General features: G+C 42.2%; 1 protein-coding gene across 1 annotated transcript in view; it reads right to left on the reverse strand.

Moving 5' to 3' along the window:
• LOC111960594 (uncharacterized) overlaps positions 1-23,091 on the reverse strand; it is a 35,508-nt gene that overhangs the window by 7,444 nt on the left and 4,973 nt on the right. The window contains exons 3-12 of the mRNA XM_023982663.2: positions 20,180-20,237; positions 19,762-19,919; positions 19,528-19,662; positions 17,042-17,232; positions 16,908-16,939; positions 16,331-16,461; positions 12,447-12,547; positions 11,657-11,886; positions 2,810-3,120; positions 2,512-2,568 (exon numbers count right to left, since the gene is read on the reverse strand). Coding sequence (XP_023838431.1) covers positions 2,512-2,568; positions 2,810-3,120; positions 11,657-11,886; positions 12,447-12,547; positions 16,331-16,461; positions 16,908-16,939; positions 17,042-17,232; positions 19,528-19,662; positions 19,762-19,919; positions 20,180-20,237 — 1,404 coding nt within the window. The remainder of the gene's footprint in view (positions 1-2,511; positions 2,569-2,809; positions 3,121-11,656; positions 11,887-12,446; positions 12,548-16,330; positions 16,462-16,907; positions 16,940-17,041; positions 17,233-19,527; positions 19,663-19,761; positions 19,920-20,179; positions 20,238-23,091) is intronic.

Genomic DNA, 23,091 nt, shown 5'->3' on the forward strand with positions numbered 1-23,091 from the left:
TTTGTAGCGCCTATTGACATAATTTGAGTACATTGGAGGGTGTACCTGTGAGGTATTTCAAGGCTAACTTCAAACTCAGTGACTCTTCGCTTGACATCATGGTAACAAAAAATCAGCTAAGACCTCAGAAAAAACAATTGTAGACCTCCACAGTCTGGTTCATCCTGGGAGCAATTCAAAACACCTGAAAAGTACCACGTTAATTATACATTTTACATTTACATTTACTTACATTTACATTTTAAGTCATTTGCAGCGCTCTGTATCCAGAGCGACTACATTGGGCCATTCACCTTATGACATCCAGCTGACAGCCACTTTACATAGTGCATCTGAAGTCTTTTAAGGGGGGGGGGGTGAGAGTTTACTTTTTCATATCTAGGTATTTCCTTAAAGAGGTGGGGGTTTAGGTATGCTTCTCGGAGGTGGTGATTGATCCGCTGTCTAGGCGTCGTGAGGGAGTTTGTTACCCATTGGGGGCCAGAGCAGCAAACAGTTTTGACTGGACTGAGCGGGAACTGTACTTCCTCAGTGGTAGGGAGGCGAGCAGGCAGATGTATGAACGCAGTGCCTTGTTTGGGTGAGGGCCTGATCAGAGCCTGGAGGTACTGAGGTTGGCTTCCCTCACAGCTCCGTAGGCACAGACACCATGGCTTGTAGCGGCATGCCGAGCTTCACTGGAAGCCGTGGAGCGGGAGGGAGGAAGATGACGTAGAGAACTTGGAAGGATGAACCGACGGGCTGCGGCGTTTTGATGAGTTGTAGGGGTTTATGGCACAGGCAGGGAGCCCAGCCAACAGCGATGTGGTATCCAGACGGAAGATGCAAGTGCCTGATTAGGAACTGCGCCGCTTCCTGCTGTGAGGCGGTCCGTCTCTGCGGATGTTGTGATGAGATGAACCTACAGACGAGGGCCCACGCCTTGATGTTAGTTGAGACCAGTGGTGTTGTCCAGGATCACGCCAACACGGTTCTTTCGCCGCATGGTGGAGACACAATGGAGTTGATCACGTGGATGCGCGAGATCATGGAACGGGCAGTCCTTCCCCGGGCGGAAGAGCAGTCCGTCTTGCGAGTGTTCAGCTTGAGGTGGTGATCCGTCCATCCACACTGATATGTCTGCCAGACATGCAGAGATGCGATTCGCCACCTGGTCATTAAGAAGGGGGAAAGGAAGAGACTACTGTTGTGTGTCGTCTGCATTACATGATAGGAGGACCATGTGAGGTATTGACAGGCAAGACTTGGTGTATAGCGAATAGGAGAGGCTAGAACAGAGCCCTGGGGGAATTTCTCTATTTAGAAGCTTCTAAAGCCGTGACATCATTTTCTGGAATTTTCCAAGCTGTTTAAAGGCACAGTCAACTTAGTGTATGTAGAATTCTGACCCACTGGAATTGTGATACAGTGACTTATAAGTGAAATAATCTGTCTGTAAACAATTGCTGGAAAAATTACTTGTGTCATGCACAAAGTAGATGTCCTAACCAACTTGCCAAAACTATAGTTTGTTAACAAGAAATTTGTGGAGTGGTTGAAAAACAAGTTTAATGACTCCAACCTAAGTGTATGTAAACTTCCAACTGTATACTGAACAAAAATATAAACAGAACATGCAACAATTTCAAAGATTTGACTAAGTCATATTTGGAAATCAATCAATTGAAATAAATAAATTAGGCCCTAATCTATGGAATTCACATCACCGTGTAGGGGTGTAGCCATGACTGGGCCTGGGAGGGGATCCACTGGGGAGCTAGGCCCAGCCAATCAGAAATAATTTCCCCCCACAAAATGGCTTTATTACAGACAAAACTACTGCTCAGCACCCTCCCAACCACCCCACAAGACGAAGAAGAAGCCAGATGTGGAGGTCCTGGGCTGGATACACGTGGTCTGCGGTTGGACGTACTGCCAAATTCTATAAAACGATGTTGGAAGCAGCTTATGGTAGAGAAATTAACAGCTCTGGTGGACATTCTTGCAGTCAGTGTGCCAATTGCACGCTCCCTAAAAACTTGAGACATCTCTGGGATTGTGTTGTGTGACAAAACTGCACATTTTAAAGTGGCCTTTTATTGTCCCCAGCACAAGATGTACTCACTCTGTTTAGCCTCACATGTGAATCCTGAAAGAGAAGGGTGGGGCTGGCTTAAGAGGATGTGAAYGATGCTGAATGGGTGCAGACAAAGAAGAGCTCTCCAGTAGTGGTACCAAAACATTCAAGGGCCATTTTCTCAAAAGTGGGGTTACAAGTTTATCAACTTTCAAAGCAGAATTACTTCCCCATTGTTCCTCAACTCTAGTGCACGATATGCCATTTTCTAGCTCCGAGTCTATACTTTTATCCAATGTACAAAACACCACAAATTTTGCTACATAAGACCGAATCCAGCCGGTCGGTCGCATTTTTGTTCAGTGTAGATTCAAATGCTTCCCCACTGTTCTTGCTAAAGGTCAAAGTATAGAGTCATGTTTCCTTCATTCTGTGCTTCAAACTGGAGGCCTTACCTTCAGTGTAACACAGATCTTCCGTCTTCAAATCCCCCAGTGGTAGAAGCCTGGGTCCTGAGGATAGTAAACAACAGTCTAATCAAACGGGCTAAGACAGAGACAGAATCCGGACAGGGACCCATCATAACACACCCCCTTTATCTTTTATGAACTACATATAGAATCATCATATCACTCGTCTGGCCTGTGGATTGATCTTTCGTAGGGCCTTTCAGAACAGACGCAACTCAAACTGTGACATAAATCATGGTGAAAAATGGGAGTCAAGTTCGGAGTGTATCCTGTTCCCACTGACCTGGAATCATGTTCATGCTGGTGGTGTTTCGTTCAGTCCTTGGGTGCAGGACCCCCGCACAGCAAGACCACAGGGAGGAGTTGGGGTAGCGGTGCCCACAGCAGGTGAACCCTGGCTGGGTAGGGTAGAGCAGGTCTAKYCCTSGGGCRGAGCAGCAGGTGGAGCCGGCCTCCATCAGGACATTCCCACAGCACTGGGCATCCTCCTGAATCTGCAGGTCGTACAGAGTCCCTGCACAGCACTTCATCTGGCTACTGCTGGGGCTGTAGCCCTTCCCTCCGCAGCAGGACATGTTCCCCAACCTGCGGTGTCTGTGCAGAGAAAAAAGATTTGACCTCCCAATAGAAAGAGAGCGGTTCCGATACACACCAACAAATTGATTAGGTATTGTCAACAGGGCTGTTGTCTCTATTAGTGTGTGGCGAGTTAGTTAACACTTGGATAAACTGGTTAAAGTTAACGGTAGAACTAACACAATAACTGGCTTATGGAAGCACTTCTCTATGTGAGAGAGGTGTAATTATATATTTCTATGTAAACTATTTATATTATTGATCCTAATGATATAGGCCTAGGTGTACAACCGCCAAGGTGATCGAGTAATGACCGTGGAATAAAAAACTAAATGTGTATGGGTAGAGAGAGGGGTTGGTTTTACAGGTTYACTCGCTCTGGATTGTCAGTACTGCATGTATTCTTGGCTGTCGTGCCGTGGCTGTGTCAGAGTCGATTGTAAGTTAAACTTGGGTTTTCCTTTATGGGCAGTGTGATGCCTAAGACACATTTTTTAGTTTTTCATTTTTTCCAGTCATTAGCAGCCGTTAGAATCTTTTTTTTTTTTCCTTCCTCCTTTTTTTTGTCGGGAAAACAACAGGATATAATGAGGACTACATGAAATATGTCTTGCATGTATTGGACATTTAAAAAAAAAAAAGGACTGGTCTTGTGATATATTTATGTTGTTTCCTCTTCATTTTTTCAAAATGTTTCAAACAATTGAATCCAATGAAGTGAGCAGGCTGGACTGACATGCTTATAGCCTTGCTAGGACTTTCTAAATATGAGCATGCATTTATAAGATTGTGCTGTTATTATTTATATTAATATTATATATTCTTGTTACTATTAATTTTTTTCTGACTGTTTTCCATGTTATTTGGTTAGTTCTCTTAAGCACCCTCATAGATATTTATGTTCTCATGGGACTGCCCATATTTCCCTCTGGGCCAACGCCAATTGGCGGCCAAGGGTTTGCCTTAGGACACGAAGGTGCGTCATGAGTCAGGGAGATGGTCTGATGGTCTTAGTGGGTGGAATATTATATCTCGATAGTGCGGCTATAGAACTTTTTGAGGATCTGGGGACCCATGCCAAATCTTTTCAGTCTCCTGAGGGGGAAAAGGTTTTGTCGTGTCCTCTTCACGACTGTCTTGGTGTGCTTGGACCATGATAGATTGTTGGTGATGTGGACACCAAGGAACATGAAACTCTCRACCTACTCCACTACAGCCCTATTGATGTTAATGGGGGCCTGTTCGGCCCGCCTTTTCCTGTAGTCCACGATCAGCTCCTTTGTCTTGCTCACATTGAGGGAGAGGTTGTTGTCCTGGCACCACACGACCACGTCTCTGACCTCCTCCCTAAAGGCTGTCTCATCGTTGCCGGTGATCAGGCCTACCACTGTTGTGTCATCAGCAAACTTAATGACGGTGTTGGAGTCGTGTTTTGCCACGCAGTTGTGAGTGAACAGGGAGTACAGCAGGGGACTAAGTACACACCCCTGAGGGKGCCCAGTGTTGAGGATCAGCGTGGCAAACGTGTTGTTGCCTACCCTTACCACCTGGGAGCGGCCCGTCAGGAAGTCCAGGATCCAGTTGCAGAGGGAGGTGTTTAGTCCCAGGGTCGTTAGCTTAGTGATGAGCTTCGTGTGCACTATGGTGTTGAACGCTGAGCTGTAGTCAATGAACAGCATTCTCACATAGGTGTTCCTTTTGTCCAGGTGGGAAAGGGCAGTGTGGAGTGCGATTGAGAAGGGGGAGGCTTGCAAGCCAAAGAACACCATCCCATCCGTGAAGCGTTTTTTTCTTAAGTCCGCAACCTGGATCCCTGCACAGTCTCATTGAAGATCTTGATCACTATTCTAGCCTCTCTGGATTAAAAACTAATTATGACAAGTGCACCATATTTATGAATTGGATCGTTAAAATATAGTGTTTACACTACCTTGTAGTTTACCAATAAAATGGGCGGATGGTGAAGTAGASATACCTGGATATAAATGAACTTTCCACAATTCATTTCAATAGAAAGTTAGCAACAATAGATAAGATTCTGAAACGATGGCGAGGTAAATACTTGTCTATTTATGGAAAAATCATATTGATTAACTCTTTGGTCCTATCACAGAATACTTACTTATTAATGGCACTGCCTACTCCAGATGACTTGTTTTTCAAATCATATGAGCAAAAAATATTTCATTTTATTTGGAATGCTAAGCCAGACAAAATGAAATGTGCCTATTTCTATAATGAATGAGTTTGGGGGGCTAAAATGATAAAATATTAAAGCTTTAAACTTCTCACTAAAAGCTTCACTCATACATAAGTTATACTTAAACCCAAAATGGTTCTCCAGGAAATTATTAAGAAAGGCTCATCCATTGYTCAAAAATGTCCCTTTTCCCTTTATACAGATTACAACTTCTCATTTCCTACTAATTGAAAATGACATTTTGTTTAAAGTATCGCCCTTTCTTAAACAAGCCATGCAAAGATTGTTACAATTTCAGATTTATCCTCCAGAAAAGATAGAACAAATATTACAACAAATGTTATGGTTAAACTCAAATATACTGATCAATAAAAAAAAACATTYTTTATGTAAAAAATGTTTAAAAATGTTATTATATTTGTTAATGATATTATGAATAGAAACGGAGGAGTTATGTCACATATGCAGTTATCGAAAATATATGGGAATATCTGCTCAATACAAACGTACAACCAACTGATTGCAGCAATACAACAAAAATGAGGCAAGTGGAAAAGGGAGAAGGTAGGGAACTTGTTTGTCTGCCATATATTAAAGATATATATTGGCTGCAATGAACTGGCATAAATAGAAAAATATACCAGTTTAATTTGAGGACAAAAATGTTGACAGCTGCACCATAACGGTTGCTAAATAAATGGGAAGAGATTTGCGATGTACAAATTCCATGGCATATGGTTCATGAACTGGTACAAAAAAACGACACTTGATTCAACAGTTAAGAGTTTTTCAATTGAAATTATTATATAAAATTCTTGCTCTGTAGATTTTGCTGCGAAGAGACCGAATCAATCGATCATTTATTTTGGTATTGGCCCTATGTAGCTCGTTTCTGGTCACAGGTACAGGAATGGTAAAAAAAAAAAAAAATCACAACATGCACTTAAAATTAACCTTACAAATAGCAGTGTTTGGCGATTTGGAAAGCCAGTCAGTCAATAAATAATATAAAAATACTAGTAGGAAAGGTTTTCATCTTTAGCTCACAATCTGTGGATACTATACAATTAGAAAGGTTAAAAAAAATCTGTAAAACATCACAGCCCAATTGAAAAATATATAGCACACGAGGGTGGTCTATGGTGATAGGTGGGATGGGCTGAGAGTGGCTGAGGGTTGGGATTAAAGAGCTTATGTTTGGTAAAGTATTATTGTTATGTGACTGCTTTATATAAAAGTACCATGTATGTAAAATGTATATGTAAAATRTATGTATAAACTCAGCAAAAAAAGAAATGTCCTCTCACGGTCAACTGCGTTTATTTTCAGCAAACTTAACATGTAAATATTTGTATGAACATTACAAGATTCAACAACTGAGACATAAACTGAACAAGTTCCAAAGACATGTGACTAACAGAAATTGAATAATGTGTCCCTGAACAAAGGGGGGGGGGGTCAAAATCAAAAGTAAGTCAGTATCTGGTGTGGCCCCAGCTGCATTAAGTACTGCAGTGCATCTCTCCTCATGGACTGCACAGATTTGCCAGTTCTTGATGTGAGATGTTACCCACTCTTCCACAGGCACCTGCAAGTTCCCGGACATTTCTGGGGGAATGGCCTAGCCCTCACCCTCCGATCCAACAGTCCCAGACGTGCTCAATGGGATTGAGATCCGGGCTCTTTGCTGGCCATGGTAGAGCATCACGCACAGAACGAGCAGTTGGCTGGTGGCATTGTCATGCTAGAGGGTCATGTCAGGATGAGCCTGCAGGAAGGGTACCACATGAGGAAGGAGGATGTCTTCCCTGTAACTCACAGCGTTGATATTGCCTGCAATGACAACAAGCTCAGTCCGATGATGCTGTGACACACTGCCCCAGACCATGACGGACCCTCCACTCCAAATCGATCCCGCTCCACAGTACAGACCTCGGTGTAACGCTCATTCTTTGACGATAAACGTGAATCCAACCATCCACCTGGTGAGACAAAACCGCAACTTGTCAGTGAAGAGCACTTTTTGCCAGTCCTGTCTGGTCCAGCGACGGTGGGTTTGTGCCCATAGGCAACGTTGTCTGGTGAGGACTTGCCTTACAACAGGCCTACAAGCCCTCAGTCTAGCCTCTCTCAACCTATTGCAGACAGTCTGAGCACTGATGGAGGGATTGTACGTTCCTGGTGTAACTCAGGCAGTTGTTGCCATCCTGTACCTGTCCCGCAGGAGTGATGTTCGGATGTACCGATCCTGTGCAAGTGTTGTTACACGTGGTCTGCCACTGCGAGGACGATCAACTCCCGTCCTGTCTCCCTGTAGCTCTGTCTTAGGCGTCTCACAGTACGGACATTGCAATTTATTGCCCTGGCCACATCTGCAGTCCTTGTGCCTCCTTGCAGCATGCCTAAGTCACGTTCACGCAGATGAGCAGGGACTGGGCATCTTTCTTTTGGTGTTTTTCAGAATCAGTAGAAAGGCCTCTTTAGTTTCCTAAGTTTTCATAACTGTGACCTTAATTGCATACCGTCTGTAAGCTGATAGTGTCTTAACGACCGTTCCACAGGTGCATGTTCATTAATTGTTTATGGTACATTGAACAAGCATGGGAAATAGTGTTTAAACCGTTTACAATGAAGATCTGTGAAGTTATTTTGACTTTTACGAATTATCTTTGAAAGACAGGGTCCTGAAAAAGGGACGTTTCTTTTTTTGTTGAGTTTATGTAGCAAAAAACCTGTAAAAAAAATCTAAAATATACTTGTCCTCCGAAGAGGGGTTAATAATWWAAAAAWATATATTTAAAAAAAGAGCTGTCATGTTCGGTGAACTCATATCCATAAGTACTGAATATTTATAATTTGATGGATTATAACCATTATATTTCAATAAATATAGCACTCAAAGAAATGCAATCTGGAGAGTCTAGTTATAAGAATGTATTATTTTAGCCCATTGATTGCTTGAATCAACAGATTGAGTAATGAAGAGAGATTACCAAAACCCAGTGGTGGAAAAAGTACCCAATCTCATACTTGAGGAAAAGATACCTTAATAGAAAATGACTTAAGTAAAAGTGAAAGTCACTCAGTAAAATACTACTTAAGTAAAAGTATTTGGTTTTAAATATACTTATTAAGTATCAAAAGTAAATGTAATTGCTCAAATATACTTAAGTATCAAAAGTAAAAGTATAAGTAATTTCAAAATGTCTTATATTAAGCAAACCAGACGGCACCATTTTCTTGAATTTACGGATAGCCAGGGGCACGCTCCAACAGATCCCCGATTTTGTGTTAAATGCTCTAGAACAAAGCTTTCTTCGTGTCCAACAAGCTTTCTCTACCCTTAACCTTGTTCTGAACACCTCCAAAACAAAGGTCATGTGGTTTGGTAAGAAGAATGCCCCTCTCCCCACAGATGTGATTACTACCTCTGAGGGTTTAGAGTTTGAGGTAGTCACCTCATACAGCTACTTGGGAGTATAGCTAGATAGTACACTGTCCTTCTCTCAGCACATATCAAAGCTGCAGGCTAAAGTTAAATCTAGACTTGGTTTCCTCTATCGTAATCGCTCCTCTTTCACCCCAGCTGCCAAACGAACCCTGATTCAGATGACCATCCTACCCATGCTAGATTACGGAGACATAATTTATAGATCAGCAGGTAAGGGTGCTCTCGAGCGGCTAGATGTTCTTTACCATTCGGCCATCAGATTTGCCACCAATGCTCCTTATAGGACACATCACTGCACTCTATACTCCTCTGTAAACWGGTCATCTCTGTATACCCRTCGCAAGACCCACTGSTTGATGCTTATTTATAAAACCCTCTTAGGCCTCACTCCCCCCTATCGGAGATATCTACTGCAGCCCTCATCCTCCACATACAACACCCGTTCTGCCAGTCACATTCTGTTAAAGGTCCCCAAAGCACACACATCCCTGGGTCGCTCCTCTTTTCAGTTCGCTGCAGCTAGCGACTGGAACGAGCTGCAACAAACACTCAAACTGGACAGTTTTATCTCAATCTCTTTTTTCAAAGACTCAATCATGGACATTTTTACTGACAGTTGTGTCTGTTTTGCGGGATGTATTGTTGTCTCTACCTTCTTGCCCTTTGTGCTGTTGTCTGTGCCCAATAATGTTTGGACCATGTTTTGTGCTGCTACCATGATGTGTTGCTACCATGTTGTTGTTGTGTTGCTACCATGCTGTGTTGTCATGTGTTGCTGCCTTGCTATGTTGTTGTCTTAGGTCTCTCTTTATGTAGTGTTGTGTTGTCTCTTGTCGTGATATGTGTTTTGTCCGATATTTATATGTTATTTTTTAATCCCAGCCCCCGTCCCAGCAGGAGGCCTTTTGCCTTTTGGTTGGCCATCATTGTAAATAGGAATTGTTCTTAACCTGCATAGTTAAATAAAGATTAAATAAAATAAAATATCTGTACTTTACTATTTATATTTTTGACAACTTTTACTTTACTAAAGACAATAATGTACTTTTTACTCCAAACATTTTCCCTGACACCCAAAAGTACCCGTTACATTTTGAATGCTTAGCAGGACAGGAAAATGGTYCAATTCACGCACTTATCAAGAGAACATCCCTGGTCATCTCTACTGCCTCTGATCTGACGGACTCACTAAACACAAATGCTTTATTTGTAAATGATCTCTGAGCTTGGAAGTATACCCCTGGCTATCCGTAAATAAAAAATAAAATGGGTCTGTTTGGTTTGCATAATATAAGGAATTTGAAATGATTTATTTATACTTTTACTTTTGATACTTAAGTATATTTTAGCAATTACATTTACTTTTGATACTTAAGTATATTTAAAAACCAAATACTTTTAGACTTTTACTGGATGGCTTTACGTGAGTCATTTTCAAGTACATTATCTTTACTTTTACTCAAGTATGACAATTGGGTACTTTTTCCACCACTGCTCATAAACCAGCCTCTCGCGCTTACCAACTCGCTCGGAGGGCCCTCCGTTGTCACGTGCTGCGGAGGGAACTTGGGAGGGTGACCTCAAGAGTAGCGAGAGGATCAACAAAACCCTCAACTTCAGGACACACTCGTGACTTTGTTACACGTGTCATGCCTTGAAGTCAGACACAAACAAGGATAAGGAAGTAATTTGAGATTCAACCACAGAGTCAAAACGGGAGCAAATCGAAGTGCGTCACTCACAACTGCACTGTTCTCACAGACTTCCCGCTTGTTTCATGACCAAAGTACTGAGTAATGGCATCTGTGTAAATTCAGACTGCCTTGCAACTTCATGGGGACCTAACCAGGGGTCGCGACCCACATTTTGAATGACAGGGTGAGAGCCTTTAACATTGGAGCATTGTTTGTTAATGTGTTCGACCACGTTTCCAAAGACTTCAGATCAGTGTGTGAAGCCGCTGTACAGAGTCAAAACAAGTAGTAGTGCTTTAAAAAGAAAAATGGATTCCCGTCCGCGTCATGTATCACCTCAGACATGGTACATTTTTCTGAATTCCCTATAAACACACTTCAGCCAATATTTACCTGGAATGTACATTAGTAACATTCCTCAAATCCCAAACAGGAATCAACCAGCTTCCTCCTAGAGTCAGACACCGAGGTCAAGCACAAGTTACACAACAGGGCTAGGTAGACAAAWACAACTACTCACCCCCCAAACAAAAACAGGTGTCTGGCCTCCTCCTAGAGACCCCGAAGCAGACATACCACCTCTCTTAGGAGATGTCTGGCAGTCTAACTGGCTGAACGACTCTGACTGGAAAAAGGGAAGTGAAGTACAGAATGGGAGGAGACCTTTAGACCTTTGGCTGCAGCGGTAGACGCCCTCTGGGAGTCAGTGGTTCTCCAACGAAATTCTACCAAAATCGAAAGTAGTGGGCCTGGGAATGTGGGTATGTTTTTTTCCACCACAATCACATCCATTCATGTCTCCCAGACACAAACATACAAAGATGCACACCCAGTCTCTGATGGTTGGAAAATACTTTCCACAGTTTGTACTATAACTAACATGCACACACACCCACACACACCAAAACATCCCACTGGGCACACACTGGTTGAATCAACGTTGTTTCCACGTCATTTCAATGACATCACGTTGAACCAACGTGGAATAGATATGTTGAATTGACGTGCCTAGTGGGATTGCATCATCACTTGGACAGGGGAGGCTGGATACATTCTGTTGAAGATGAAGTGATCTAATCGTTAGCCCTGTGCCACTCTGAACTGTGCCACTCTGAACTGTGCTTGCAGACAGTGATAACCCCACGTCTTTGGGATAAACTGCCTGGCTAGATTCAACTACCTACAGTTTCACCCTACAGAGCAACTCACTTGTGTCCGTTGCAGCAGATCTCATCCTGAGGGTTGTATGTCTGTTCTCCACAGCAGTGTTTGCCTGGATCGTTGAGATGAACGCGTGACTCACACACCATGTCACGGGATGGCAGATACAAGTGGCCACCTGGGGAGCACTGGTGCCCAGCCTCCACCCCACGGTGCAACGTCTGGTTACAGCACAGCACCCCTCGGTCCACTACACCATATGGAGTTGTACCGCAGCACTGGGAGAGACACACACACACACCAGTCAGCAGGGTATCAACACACACAAAACATGAATAATAGACACAAATACAGACATTAATACAGACAATTTCATGCAAACACACCATAGCATGTGCATTCCCTAAATTCACACACAATCATAAAATAGTCCTTGTTACTGGCAAATCATGGGGCAGAYTTTCTCCCTGATAGACTTTTAGATCAAACAGCACTCTAGGACATTGGCTGGAGTATAAGACACCSACTTCCAACTGGGGCCCTGTCTAAACATTCTGAACAAACTGAAATGGGTCTGTGGACAACATAAAGTTTCAGCCTTGTCTTATAATGCCGCTTTTAGTTATTTTGACCATTTAAAAAATACACAGATACATCACTGTAGTGTACAGCATTGTCTTCATGCCTTGACCAACAGCAACTCAACAGACAGATGGATGATTTAGCTGTTTAACTTCAATTTGACTGAGATGAGGAGAACTCATTTTAATGTAGCGGAGGACGTTCAATGAACTAGGCTTTAGCTGTAGGCCTAAGCTCTGTGGGTTAATGGACTCACCAGGTTTTTCCCAAGCACCCTATGAGAAAGCTGTCCGGCACAGCAGATGTTGATGTCTGGATTGTAAACCTGAGAGCCACATCTAGCAACATTGTAGGGACCTGGTTAGAGAGATGGGAAGGAGGGAGGACAGAGCTGGTGATGACCCACATGATAAAATACTAGTCTGCTATAGAATTCTACAGAACTTACTGCGCATTCAGAAAGTATTCAGACCCCTTGACTTTTTCCACATTTCGTTACAGCCTTATTCTAAAATTGATCAAATTTATTTTTYCCCTCATCAATCTACACACAATACCCCATAATGACAAACTGAAAACAGCTTTTTAGAAATGATTGCAAACGTATAWAAAAAAAWAAAAWMARAAATACCTTATTTACATAAGTATTCAAACCCTTTGCTATGAGACTCGCAATTGAGTTCAGGTTCATCCTGTTTCCATTGATCATCCTTGAGATGTTTCTACAACTTGATTGGAGTCCACCTGTGGTAAATTCAACTAACTGGACATTATTTGGAAAGGCATGTCAGTGCATGTCAGAGCAAAAACCATGCCATGAGGTCAAATAAATTGTCCCTACAGCTSTAAGACAGGATTGTGTCAAGGCATAGATCTGGGGAAGGGTACCAAAACATGTCTTCATCATTAAAGGTCCCCAAGAACACAGTGTCTTCCATCATTCTTAAACGGAAGAAGTTTGGAACCACCAATACTCTTCCTAGAGCTGGCTGCCCGGCCAAACTGAGCAATTGTGGGGAGAAGGGCCTTGGTCATGGAGTTGACCAAGAACCCGAGCTCCTCTGTGGAGATGGGAGAACCTTCCAGAAGGACAACCATCTCTGCAGCACTCCACCAATCAGGCCTTTATGGTAGAGTGGCCAGAAGCCATTCCTCAGTAAAAGGCACATGACAGCCCACTTGGAGTTTGCCAAAAGGCACCTAAAGGACTCTCAGACCATGAGAAACAAGATTCTCTGTTTTGATGAAACCAAGATTGAACTCTTTGGCCTGAATGCCAAGCATCACATCTAGAGGAAACCTGGCACCATCCCTACGGTGAAGCATGGTGGTGGCAGCATCATGCTGTGGGGATGTTTTTCAGCGGCAGGGACTGGGAGACTAGTCAGGATCGAGGAAAAGATGAACGGAGAAAAGTACAGAGAGATCCTTGACGAAAACCTTCTCCAGAGCACTCAAGACCTCAGACTGGGGCAAAGGTTCACATTCCAACAGGACAACAACCCTAAGCAGACAGCCAAGACAACGCAGGAGTGGCTTCGGGGCAAGTCTCTGAATGTCCTTGAGTGGCCCAGCCAGAGCCCGGACTTGAACCCAATCGAACATCTCTGGAGAGATGTTCAACATGACAGAGTTTAAGAGGATCTGCAGAGAAGAATGGGAGAAACTCCCCGAATACAGGTGTGTCAAGCTTGTAGCGTCATACAGAAGGAGACTCAAGGCTGTAATTGCTGCCAAAGGTGATTTAATCAATTTTAGAATAAGGCTGTAACATAACATTTTGAAAAAGGCAGGGGGTCTGAATGCTTTCCATATGCACTGTATATATATTTCCTAAGCTTTCTTATATCTCCTAGATATAGGACAGACACTTAAACCTCATGCTTGACACACTATCCGGTGAGCCTGGCCCCTACTAGCATACCCCAATCAAAGGCACTTGAATCTTTTGTCTTGCCCATTCATCCTCTGAATGGCACACATATACAATACATGTCTCAATTGTCTCAAGGCTTGAAAAATCCTTCTTTAAAAAGWCAAATGTAACTACATGTAATCTGAAATGTAATCTACGTAATCTCCGAAAGTAATTATGTCTCATGAGAGGACCATAAACAATAAGTAGTAATGCTGCATWCTCCAAGAAACGTTAAAATCTCACCTCTCTAGTAAAGATAGTTCTAAATTGCTGCAGTGTAGTCACTTTTCAGGACACAAGCTCAAGTACACAGTACAAACATGATAAAAATATGAAATATTTTATATGACGTATTTCCTATTCAACAAAACTGTATTAATAAGGCTTGAAATTACTTCTATGCTTTCTAAATATAGTATAATACAACTATAAAACCACTAACTATGAGATTTCACCTTCCTTATAACTGTAAAATACATATTTGTATGTTTAGTGTTAGAGAAATGTACATATTTTCTAAAGGTCTCTCTTGCCCCCACTGCTGTGAACGTCACACATAGCTCTTGCTTGCCTTCCTGAACTTGTTAGGAACCCGCCYTTCACCCCATATCAATGTTGTCCATCTATGACGAACATAAAGTTTTTTGTTGTTGAATCTATTAATTATTTTAGATGAATGGCTGTAAATCAAACTCAATGTGCTATGATGTAAGGATTGAGGGCTAGGGTTGGAAAATGTTACGATATAAATCAGAAATCAACGATGTTTGACAGACATCGTCAATGGCAATAACACTGTGATGCGACAGACGATAGTTTAACCTACAGTTGCAAGAAAAAGTATATGAACCCTTTGGAATTACCTGGATTTCTGCATAAATTTGATATAAAATTTGATCTGACCTTCATCTAAGTCACAACAATAGACAAACACAGTGTGCTGAAACTAATGACACACAAATTATTGTATTTTTCTTGTCTATATTGAATACATAATTTAAACATTCACAGCGTAGGTTGGAAAAAGTATGTGAGCCCCTAGGCTAATGACTTCTCCAAAAGATAATTGGAGTTAGGAGTCAACTAACCTGGAGTCCAATCATTGAGACGAGATTGGTGATTTTGGTTAGAGCTGCCCTGCCCTATAAAAAACACTCACAAAATTTGAGTTTGCTATTCACAAGAAGCATTGCCTAATGTGAACCATGCCTCRAACAAAAGAGATCTCAGAAGACCTAAGATTAAGAATTGTTGCCTTTCATAAAGCTTGAAATGGTTACAAAAGTATCTCTAAAAGTCAGTCCACTGTAAGACAAATTGTTTAAAAATGGAGAAAGTTCAGCAGTGTTGCTACTCTCCCTAGGAGTGACCGTTCTGCAAAAATGACTGCAAGAACACAGCACAGAATGCTCAATGAGGTTAAGAAGAATCCTAGTGTCAGCTAAAGACTTACAGAAATCTGTGGAAGATGCTAACATCTCTGTTGACGAGTCTACAATACATAAAAAACACTAAACAAGAATGGTGTTCATGGGAGGATCACATGGAAGAAGCCACTGCTGTCCCCTCAAATTCTGCATGTCTGAAGTTCGCAAAAGAGCACCTGGATGTTCCACAGCGCTACTGGCAATATTCTGTGGACARATGAAACTAAAGTTGTGTTGTTTGGAAGGAACACACAACACTATGTGTGGAGAGAAAAAGGTACAGCACACCAACATCAAAACCTMATCATCATTGTAAAGTATGGTGGAGGGTGAACACCTGTTGTGTTCGGCGCATGTGACAAGCCATTTCGATCTACGGGGTCCACAGATCGATTTATAAACAAAGGGACTTTACATCTAAGAGGTTTTAACCTGTCTCCTCCCCTCCATCTACGCTGATTGAAGTGGATTTAAGAAATTACACCAATAAGGGATTATAGCCTTCAACCTGGTCAGTCTATGTCATGGAAAGAGCGAATGTTCCTAATGTTTTGTACACTCAGTGTACATACAAATCAGAGGAGGCTGGTGGGAGAAGCTATATGAAGACCGGCTCATTGTAATGGCTGGAATAGAATAGATGGAACGGAGACAAACGTGTGGTTTCCATATGTTTGATACCGTCCCATTTATTCCATTCCAGCCATTACAATGAGTCTGTCCACCTATAACTCTTCCCACCAGCCTCTGATACAAAAACAAATAAAACTAGTCGGACACCTTGTGCTGTCTTACATGGTATTCCATCACAGCAGGTCTGGTGACGCAAGTAACGCTTCCCTTGGAGAGATGTAGGGTTCTCACAGCAACCCTCTGTTGTCGGGTTAAAACAGGCACCTCGACCACAGGGCCTCTCCCCTGGCATACTGGAGGTATGTAGAGAGCGAGTGAGATGCAAAATAAACATAAACAAACAATAAACTTATATGTACACAAACACAAGCATAGTTTTGAAAAACCATGCTAAAAAACAATCATCGTCACATTTCKAATTATTCCACCACTCTTTTTCTACAGACAAAAGGTTACCAGTTAAACTCTCGGGCCTCGGCCAAAAGCTACAAGGAAAATAAAGCAATCCCTGACACCTGCAGATGTTCAGTTAATTTCAAATCTATTGACATGTAGTGGTCGTTTTTTAAATGATATTGCATCATTTGAAACGGATGCCACCCCCAACGTGGCTTTTAGCAACTAAGACATAAAAATGATTATTTGAAACCCTGACTGTTAATGAAATGGTTGAATTGAACATTGAATAAAGAAAAGTGAGACTGTATGAGGTTCTTTATACGGATGAAGGCAACCTTACCAGTTTGTAGAACTCGCATCAATTCCCCTGTACTGAAAAAAAGAGAGAACAAAATACACACAAAGATGACAAACTATCATAATGTGAAGTTTCATTACAGCCATATAAAACTAGCAGGTTGGCTTTTTACTAACATTAGAACTTGATGATGCACAGCAGCTTGCATTGAGAGGCTTTGGGGATAGTGGTTCAAAGCAGCAGCAGTGGCTTCGCTGGTCAAACTGGTGGTCTCCACAGCATCGGTGGTGGCTGGACATTTTAGTCAGGACCTTCCTTCCTTCGACAACATTTCCACAGCAAAGCTGGTGGTCTTCATCGTAGAGGTCTGTGGGACAGGTAATAACAATTGATCAGATGTACTGTTTAAAGAACTCAAGAGCTTTCAAGTGCTACAGTGTTACAAGCTTGACATTGTGAAGGGGAGTGAACACAGAAGCCGTGAGGTGAAGGTGGTTGTCACAATGAGAATCGGGAAACATCTCCCAAACAGCATTCTGAGTAGACAGACCTCCACTGGGAAAGACAGTTTGAGAGACAAGTCTAAAATAAAGACTACAACACCACCTCTGTTTATGCCTTTGGGAAGAATCGCCTTTTCAATCAATACAGTGCGTTCGGAAAGTAATCAGACCCCTTTACTTTTTCCACATTTTGTTACGTTACAGCCTTATTCTGAAAATGATTACATCTCTTTTTCCTAATCAATCTACACACAATACCCCATAATGACAAAGTGAAAACAAATAAAATACAAACAAAAAACAGAAATACCTTATTTGCATAAGTACCCAGACCCTTTGCTATGAGACTTGAAATTGAGCTCAGGTGCATGCTGTTTCCATTGATCATCCTTGAGATGTTTCTACAACTTCAATGGAGTCTACCTGTGGTAAATTTAATTGATTGGACATGATTTGGAAAGGCACACACCTGTCTATATAAGGTCCCACAGTTGACAGTGTATGTCAGAGCAAAAACCAACCCATGAGATTTAAGGAATTGTCCGTAGAGATGCACAGATCTAAAGAAGGGTACCAAAACATTTCTGCAGCATTGAAGGTCCCCAAGAACACAGCGGCCTCCATCATTCTTAAATGGAAGAAGTTTCAACCCACCAAGAATCTTCCTGGAGCTGGCCGACCGGCCAAACTGAGCAATCGGGGTAGAAGGGCCTTAGTCAGGGAGATGACCAAGAACCAGATGGTCACTCTGACAGAGCTCCAGAGTTCCTCTGTGGAGATGGGAGAACCTTCCAGAAGGACAACCATCACTGCAGCACTCCACCAATAGCCTTTTTCAATAAATATGGAGTTAGACTTAGCCAACTATTAATGTGATGCAAGAGTAGGCCTACAATGTAGATTGTAGACGAAGCGGAGAGTGCCAAATCTGCGCAAAATGTCAGATAACATTTATCTCGCTCACCTCTCCAATGTCAGATGATCATGGGCCTCTTGAATGGCTTGTTTTAAAAGCTTAATTTCCCTTTTTATCCCATTCCCCATTTTATTTGAATGCGACTTGTTGGTCTAAGCATATCTGTCATGATCAACTTTCAAATGAATATAAAAGGCCAGTAACCAAGTTCTATCTCAGAAATGTATGCTTGTGAATAGTCTAAATAAATGTATGATATGGTAATAATGAGAGAGAACCAACAATTGCAAGATAGAATAATCGAATGGGCCTCCACTTGACCAAAACATCTTGTTTTTCCAAAACATTTTGGAAAAACATGTTGTGTGCCGCCGGAAAATCCTTGCAAACCTGGAACAAAAACAAACCTAAACAAAAAATAAACGTTGCCTATAAACCCACATTTGGAAAGGCTACAAATAACAAAACCAATAAAGTAAACAAAACAAGTACGAAATTAACCAAATAAATTAGTGCTATTCACGCCCTGGTTATAGAGAAGCTTTTTTTCTCTATTTTGGTTAGGGTGTGACTAGGGTGAGCAGTCTATGTTCTTTTTTCTATGTTGTTGTGTTTATGTGTTTGGCCGTGTGTGGTTCCCAATCAGAGGCAGCTGTCTATCGTTGTCTCTGATTGGGAGCCATACTTAGGTAGCCTGTTCCAACCAGTGTTGGCGGGTAGTTGTTTTTTGTTTCGGATTCTGTACCAGACAGAACTGTTTCGGTTATTATTTTTGTCATTTTCGTGTTTAGTGTTCGGTTGTTATTAAATTAAATATGAACACGCACTACGCTGCACCTTGGTCCTCATCTTCTTCTCTTGAATGCCGTTACAGTGCAAATAAGTTTAAGGCACACAACAGAATATTCTAGCCAAGGCTACATTTATTTCGAGGAAGACATCTGTGAAAACAGGCTTTGAAAATGTAACAAATAAAAAGTGCAATGAAGAACCATTCTGACAATTTTTATTTTCATTATATATAAACCTACCTAAAGGTTTCTAGCAAGGAACAAAAGCATGTTCACCTTTTTTGGCTTTAATAGACTGCAGAATGGGGTAACAATATATTTCCTGCTGTAGGCAGTTTGAAAAAGACAGTTTGAAATGCACACCACAACGTCGCCTTTGGGGAGAATAAAACAAACACAACTACATCATCAATGATGACAGCAAACACGTCAATAGACCGGACCTCACTGACCTTTTCCACAACACTTGGCATGGGGTTGGGTCCTGGTTAGGATCCGTGAGTCACAACACAGTTGGTTGAGTGGGTCGTAGGCCCTCAACCCACAGCAATCTGACACCAGCTGGCTCACATTCAGAGTTAACTGACCTGCAACGGTTGAATAACAGATAAACACACACACACAGCATATAAATTTAAATTCAAATTCAGGAGGTGCTGAAAAAATTATTATTTTAACCCAGTTACCAGGTTTGAGTGAATAGGTACAACAGGAAGCCTGGGTGAGGCTGAAGGCCCCTTCTCCACAGCAGGACAGCCCCGCCCCTTTATGCCGTACTCCTTCACAGCAGGTGTAATCTAGACCGCTATAATTAACCCCGCCGCAGACGTGATCTCTGGGAGACCTGAAAGGCAGAGGCTCATCTTCATGTCTAGAGGGCATTATCTTCACCTATATGCAGCACATTAACTAGACATTGACAAAGTGGAGTCRCAATGCTCACACTTACATCATGATGACACATCTTAATTAAAGAAAGGTAGTAGGATGAAGTTGCCCCTAAACACTGTTCTAAGGTCAGTTTTACATATCCCCACTAAAGATCTGGGCCCAAGGGCAGCTTCTAACCAGAGCAGMGATAATAAGGGCAYTTGCTATACTCACGTGCCGTAGAACTTCTCAGCATGGACGGAGACTGGAATTCCAAAAGGATTGACCTGCCCTGTGAGACAAGTAACATCCCCACATCAAGACAATGTCCTGGCTACGTATTCTGTGAAAAGCGCTATCTYAGCTCATGCTATTATTCTAAGTGTGATATTTGCAAAACACACACTAAGAAAATATTGTAACTGTAAATTGCTTTACAGTAAAAAAGAAGGAAAAAAGAATGTAAAGCAATGAATAATTTATTGCTTTAAAAATCGCATATTACAACTGCCTATCAGTGACTGAAGTTGATTAGGATAAAACGCATAAAGATAATTCGCTGATAAAATGCCTGAAAAACTGAGTAAGGTATTGTCAGGAAGCAACGGTACCTATGGCTGCAGTTAGCGCTCCTTAAAGTTCTCTGCAGGCTTAATATCTCCATAGCAACTATAAAAAACACATCCACTAGTATGCCCTAGAAGGCTATACTATTTATAGTAATGAGTATAGTAAGTAATGATGACAACTCATTTCACTGACTTACTATCTATACTGAAAAAAATAAGATGCAACATGCAACAATTTTACTGAGTTAAAGTTCATATTAGGAAATCAGTCAATTTAAATAAATAAATTAGGCCCTAATCTATGGATTTCACATGACTGGGCAGGGGCACAGACATGGGTGGGCCTGGGAGGCCATAGACCCAACCACTTGGGAGCCAGGCCCAGCCAATCAGAATGAGTTTTTCCCCATAAAAGAGCTTTATTACAGACAGAAATACTCCTCAACACCTAGCACACTTTAGAGTGGCCTCCCCAGCACAAGGCGCACCTGTGTCGTGATCACGCTGTTTAATCAGCTTCTTGATATGCCACACCTGTCAGGTGGATGGATTATCTTGGCAAAGGAGAAATGCTCACTAACAGGGATGTAAAACACATTTGTGCACCAAATGTGTGAGAAATAAGCTTTTTCTGTGTTGGGAAAATTTCTGGGGACTTTTGTTGCATTCATATTTTTGATTCGTGTAGATTGCAGATATCCCTATACAAGCAGAACTCTGTCAGGGAAGTAAGGTACATGATGCACATGGGTGAAAGTAATGCCCGATGTCCACCAGATGCATATGCGTTTTGTTTTGCCGGATGTCTAGCACACATTTTCCATACTTGACGCACATGTACTTTGCTTTTCAACAAGCTACAATGAACAAAAATGTAAACAACATGTAAAGTGTTGGTCCCCAAATTGTTGTCACAAAGTTGGAAGCACAGAATCGTCTAGAATGTCATTGTATGCTGTAGCGTTACRATTTCCCTTCACTGGAACTAAGGGGCCTAGCCCGAACCATGAAAAACAGCCTCATACCATTATTCCTCCTCCACCAAACTTTACAGTCTGCACTATGCATTGGAGCAGGTAGCGTTCTCCTGGCATCCGCCAAACTCAGATTCGTCTGTCGTACTGCCAGATGGTGGTGCGTGATTCATCACTCCAGAGAAGACGTTTCAACTGCTCCAAAGTCCAATGGCGGCGAGCTTCACACCCCTCCAGCCGACATCTGGCATTGCGCATGGTGATCTTAGGCTTGTGTGCGGCTGCTCGGCTATGAAACCCATTTCATGAAGCTCCCGATAAACAGTTATTGTACTGACGTTGCTTCCAGAGGCAGTTCGGAACTCGGTATTGAGTGTTACAACCAAGGACAGACAATTTTTTACCYGCTTCAGCACTAGGCGGTCCCGTTCTGTGAGCTTGAAGGGGTGTCCACATATAGTACTTTTGTATAAGTAATGTAGATTGGAAAGCAAATGGCTATTGCTGTAAAGAGGAGGCAATGAAAAAACTCTAAGCTGTCTTGAAAGTTATCAAAATTCTCAACTTAATTGAGCGAACAGTAGGCCTATTGCCTATCTTAGGATATTGGCACCAGCGGAGAGCATCGGCCATTTCCCTGGTGACTGTGCATATTTACTCTCATCACTGTTGTGCCAATGCCACTTAAAAACGTTCCCTCTTCCAGGTTAGATGGAAGTCAAATTGTATTTGTGTCTCCCCTTCTCCTAGGCCTATTATCTGGATCAGACATAGGGCTGGACGGTATACTGTATTTTACGATACACTGGTATTGATGCACAAACCGGTTTGGGTTTTTACATTACCTTCTATAACGGTATTTGATTTTGGTTTGTTAAATGTGATACGCCATGTGTAACGCCTATTTTTATAGTTTACTCCGTTACTTGAGTCATCTCACTCACTCCATGCCGCTTTCCATATAGACCTTGACCCTCCCCCTGTCACTCATGGAGCGCATTTGTTGGTCCTCGACCCTGACACACTTGCTTTCAGTCTGCATGGTCAATGCAGCACATGCAACAATGTTGATGACAACAATAATGTTTTCCCTTTGCTTCTTAATATGCATCCACTAGTGTTCAGCATTGAAGGTCACCAACAACACAGTGGCCTCCATCAATCTGAAATGGAAGATGTTTGGAAACACCAAGAGTCTTCCTAGAGCTGTCCGCCAGGCAAACTGAGCAATCGGGGGAGAAGGACCTTGGGTCAGGGAGGTGACCAAGAACCCGATGGTCACTCTGATAGAGCTCCAGAGTTCCTCTGCGGAGATGGGAGAAACTTCCAGAAGGACAACCATCTCTGCGGCACTCCACCAATCAGGCCTTCATGGTAGAGTGGACAGACAGAAGCCACTCCTCAGTAAAAGGCACATGACAGCCCGCTTGGAGTTTGCCAAAAAGGCACCTAAAGGACTCTCAGACCATGAGAAAACAAGATTCTCTGTTCTAATGAAACCAAGATTGACCTCTTTGGCCTGAATGCCAAGCGTCACGTCTGGAGGAAACAGGGCACCGCTCATCACCTGGCCAATACCATCCCTACAGTGAAGTATGGTGGT

The sequence above is a fragment of the Salvelinus sp. IW2-2015 genome, linkage group LG4p (genome assembly GCF_002910315.2).
Source record: "Salvelinus sp. IW2-2015 linkage group LG4p, ASM291031v2, whole genome shotgun sequence".
NCBI lineage: Eukaryota > Metazoa > Chordata > Actinopteri > Salmoniformes > Salmonidae > Salvelinus > Salvelinus sp. IW2-2015.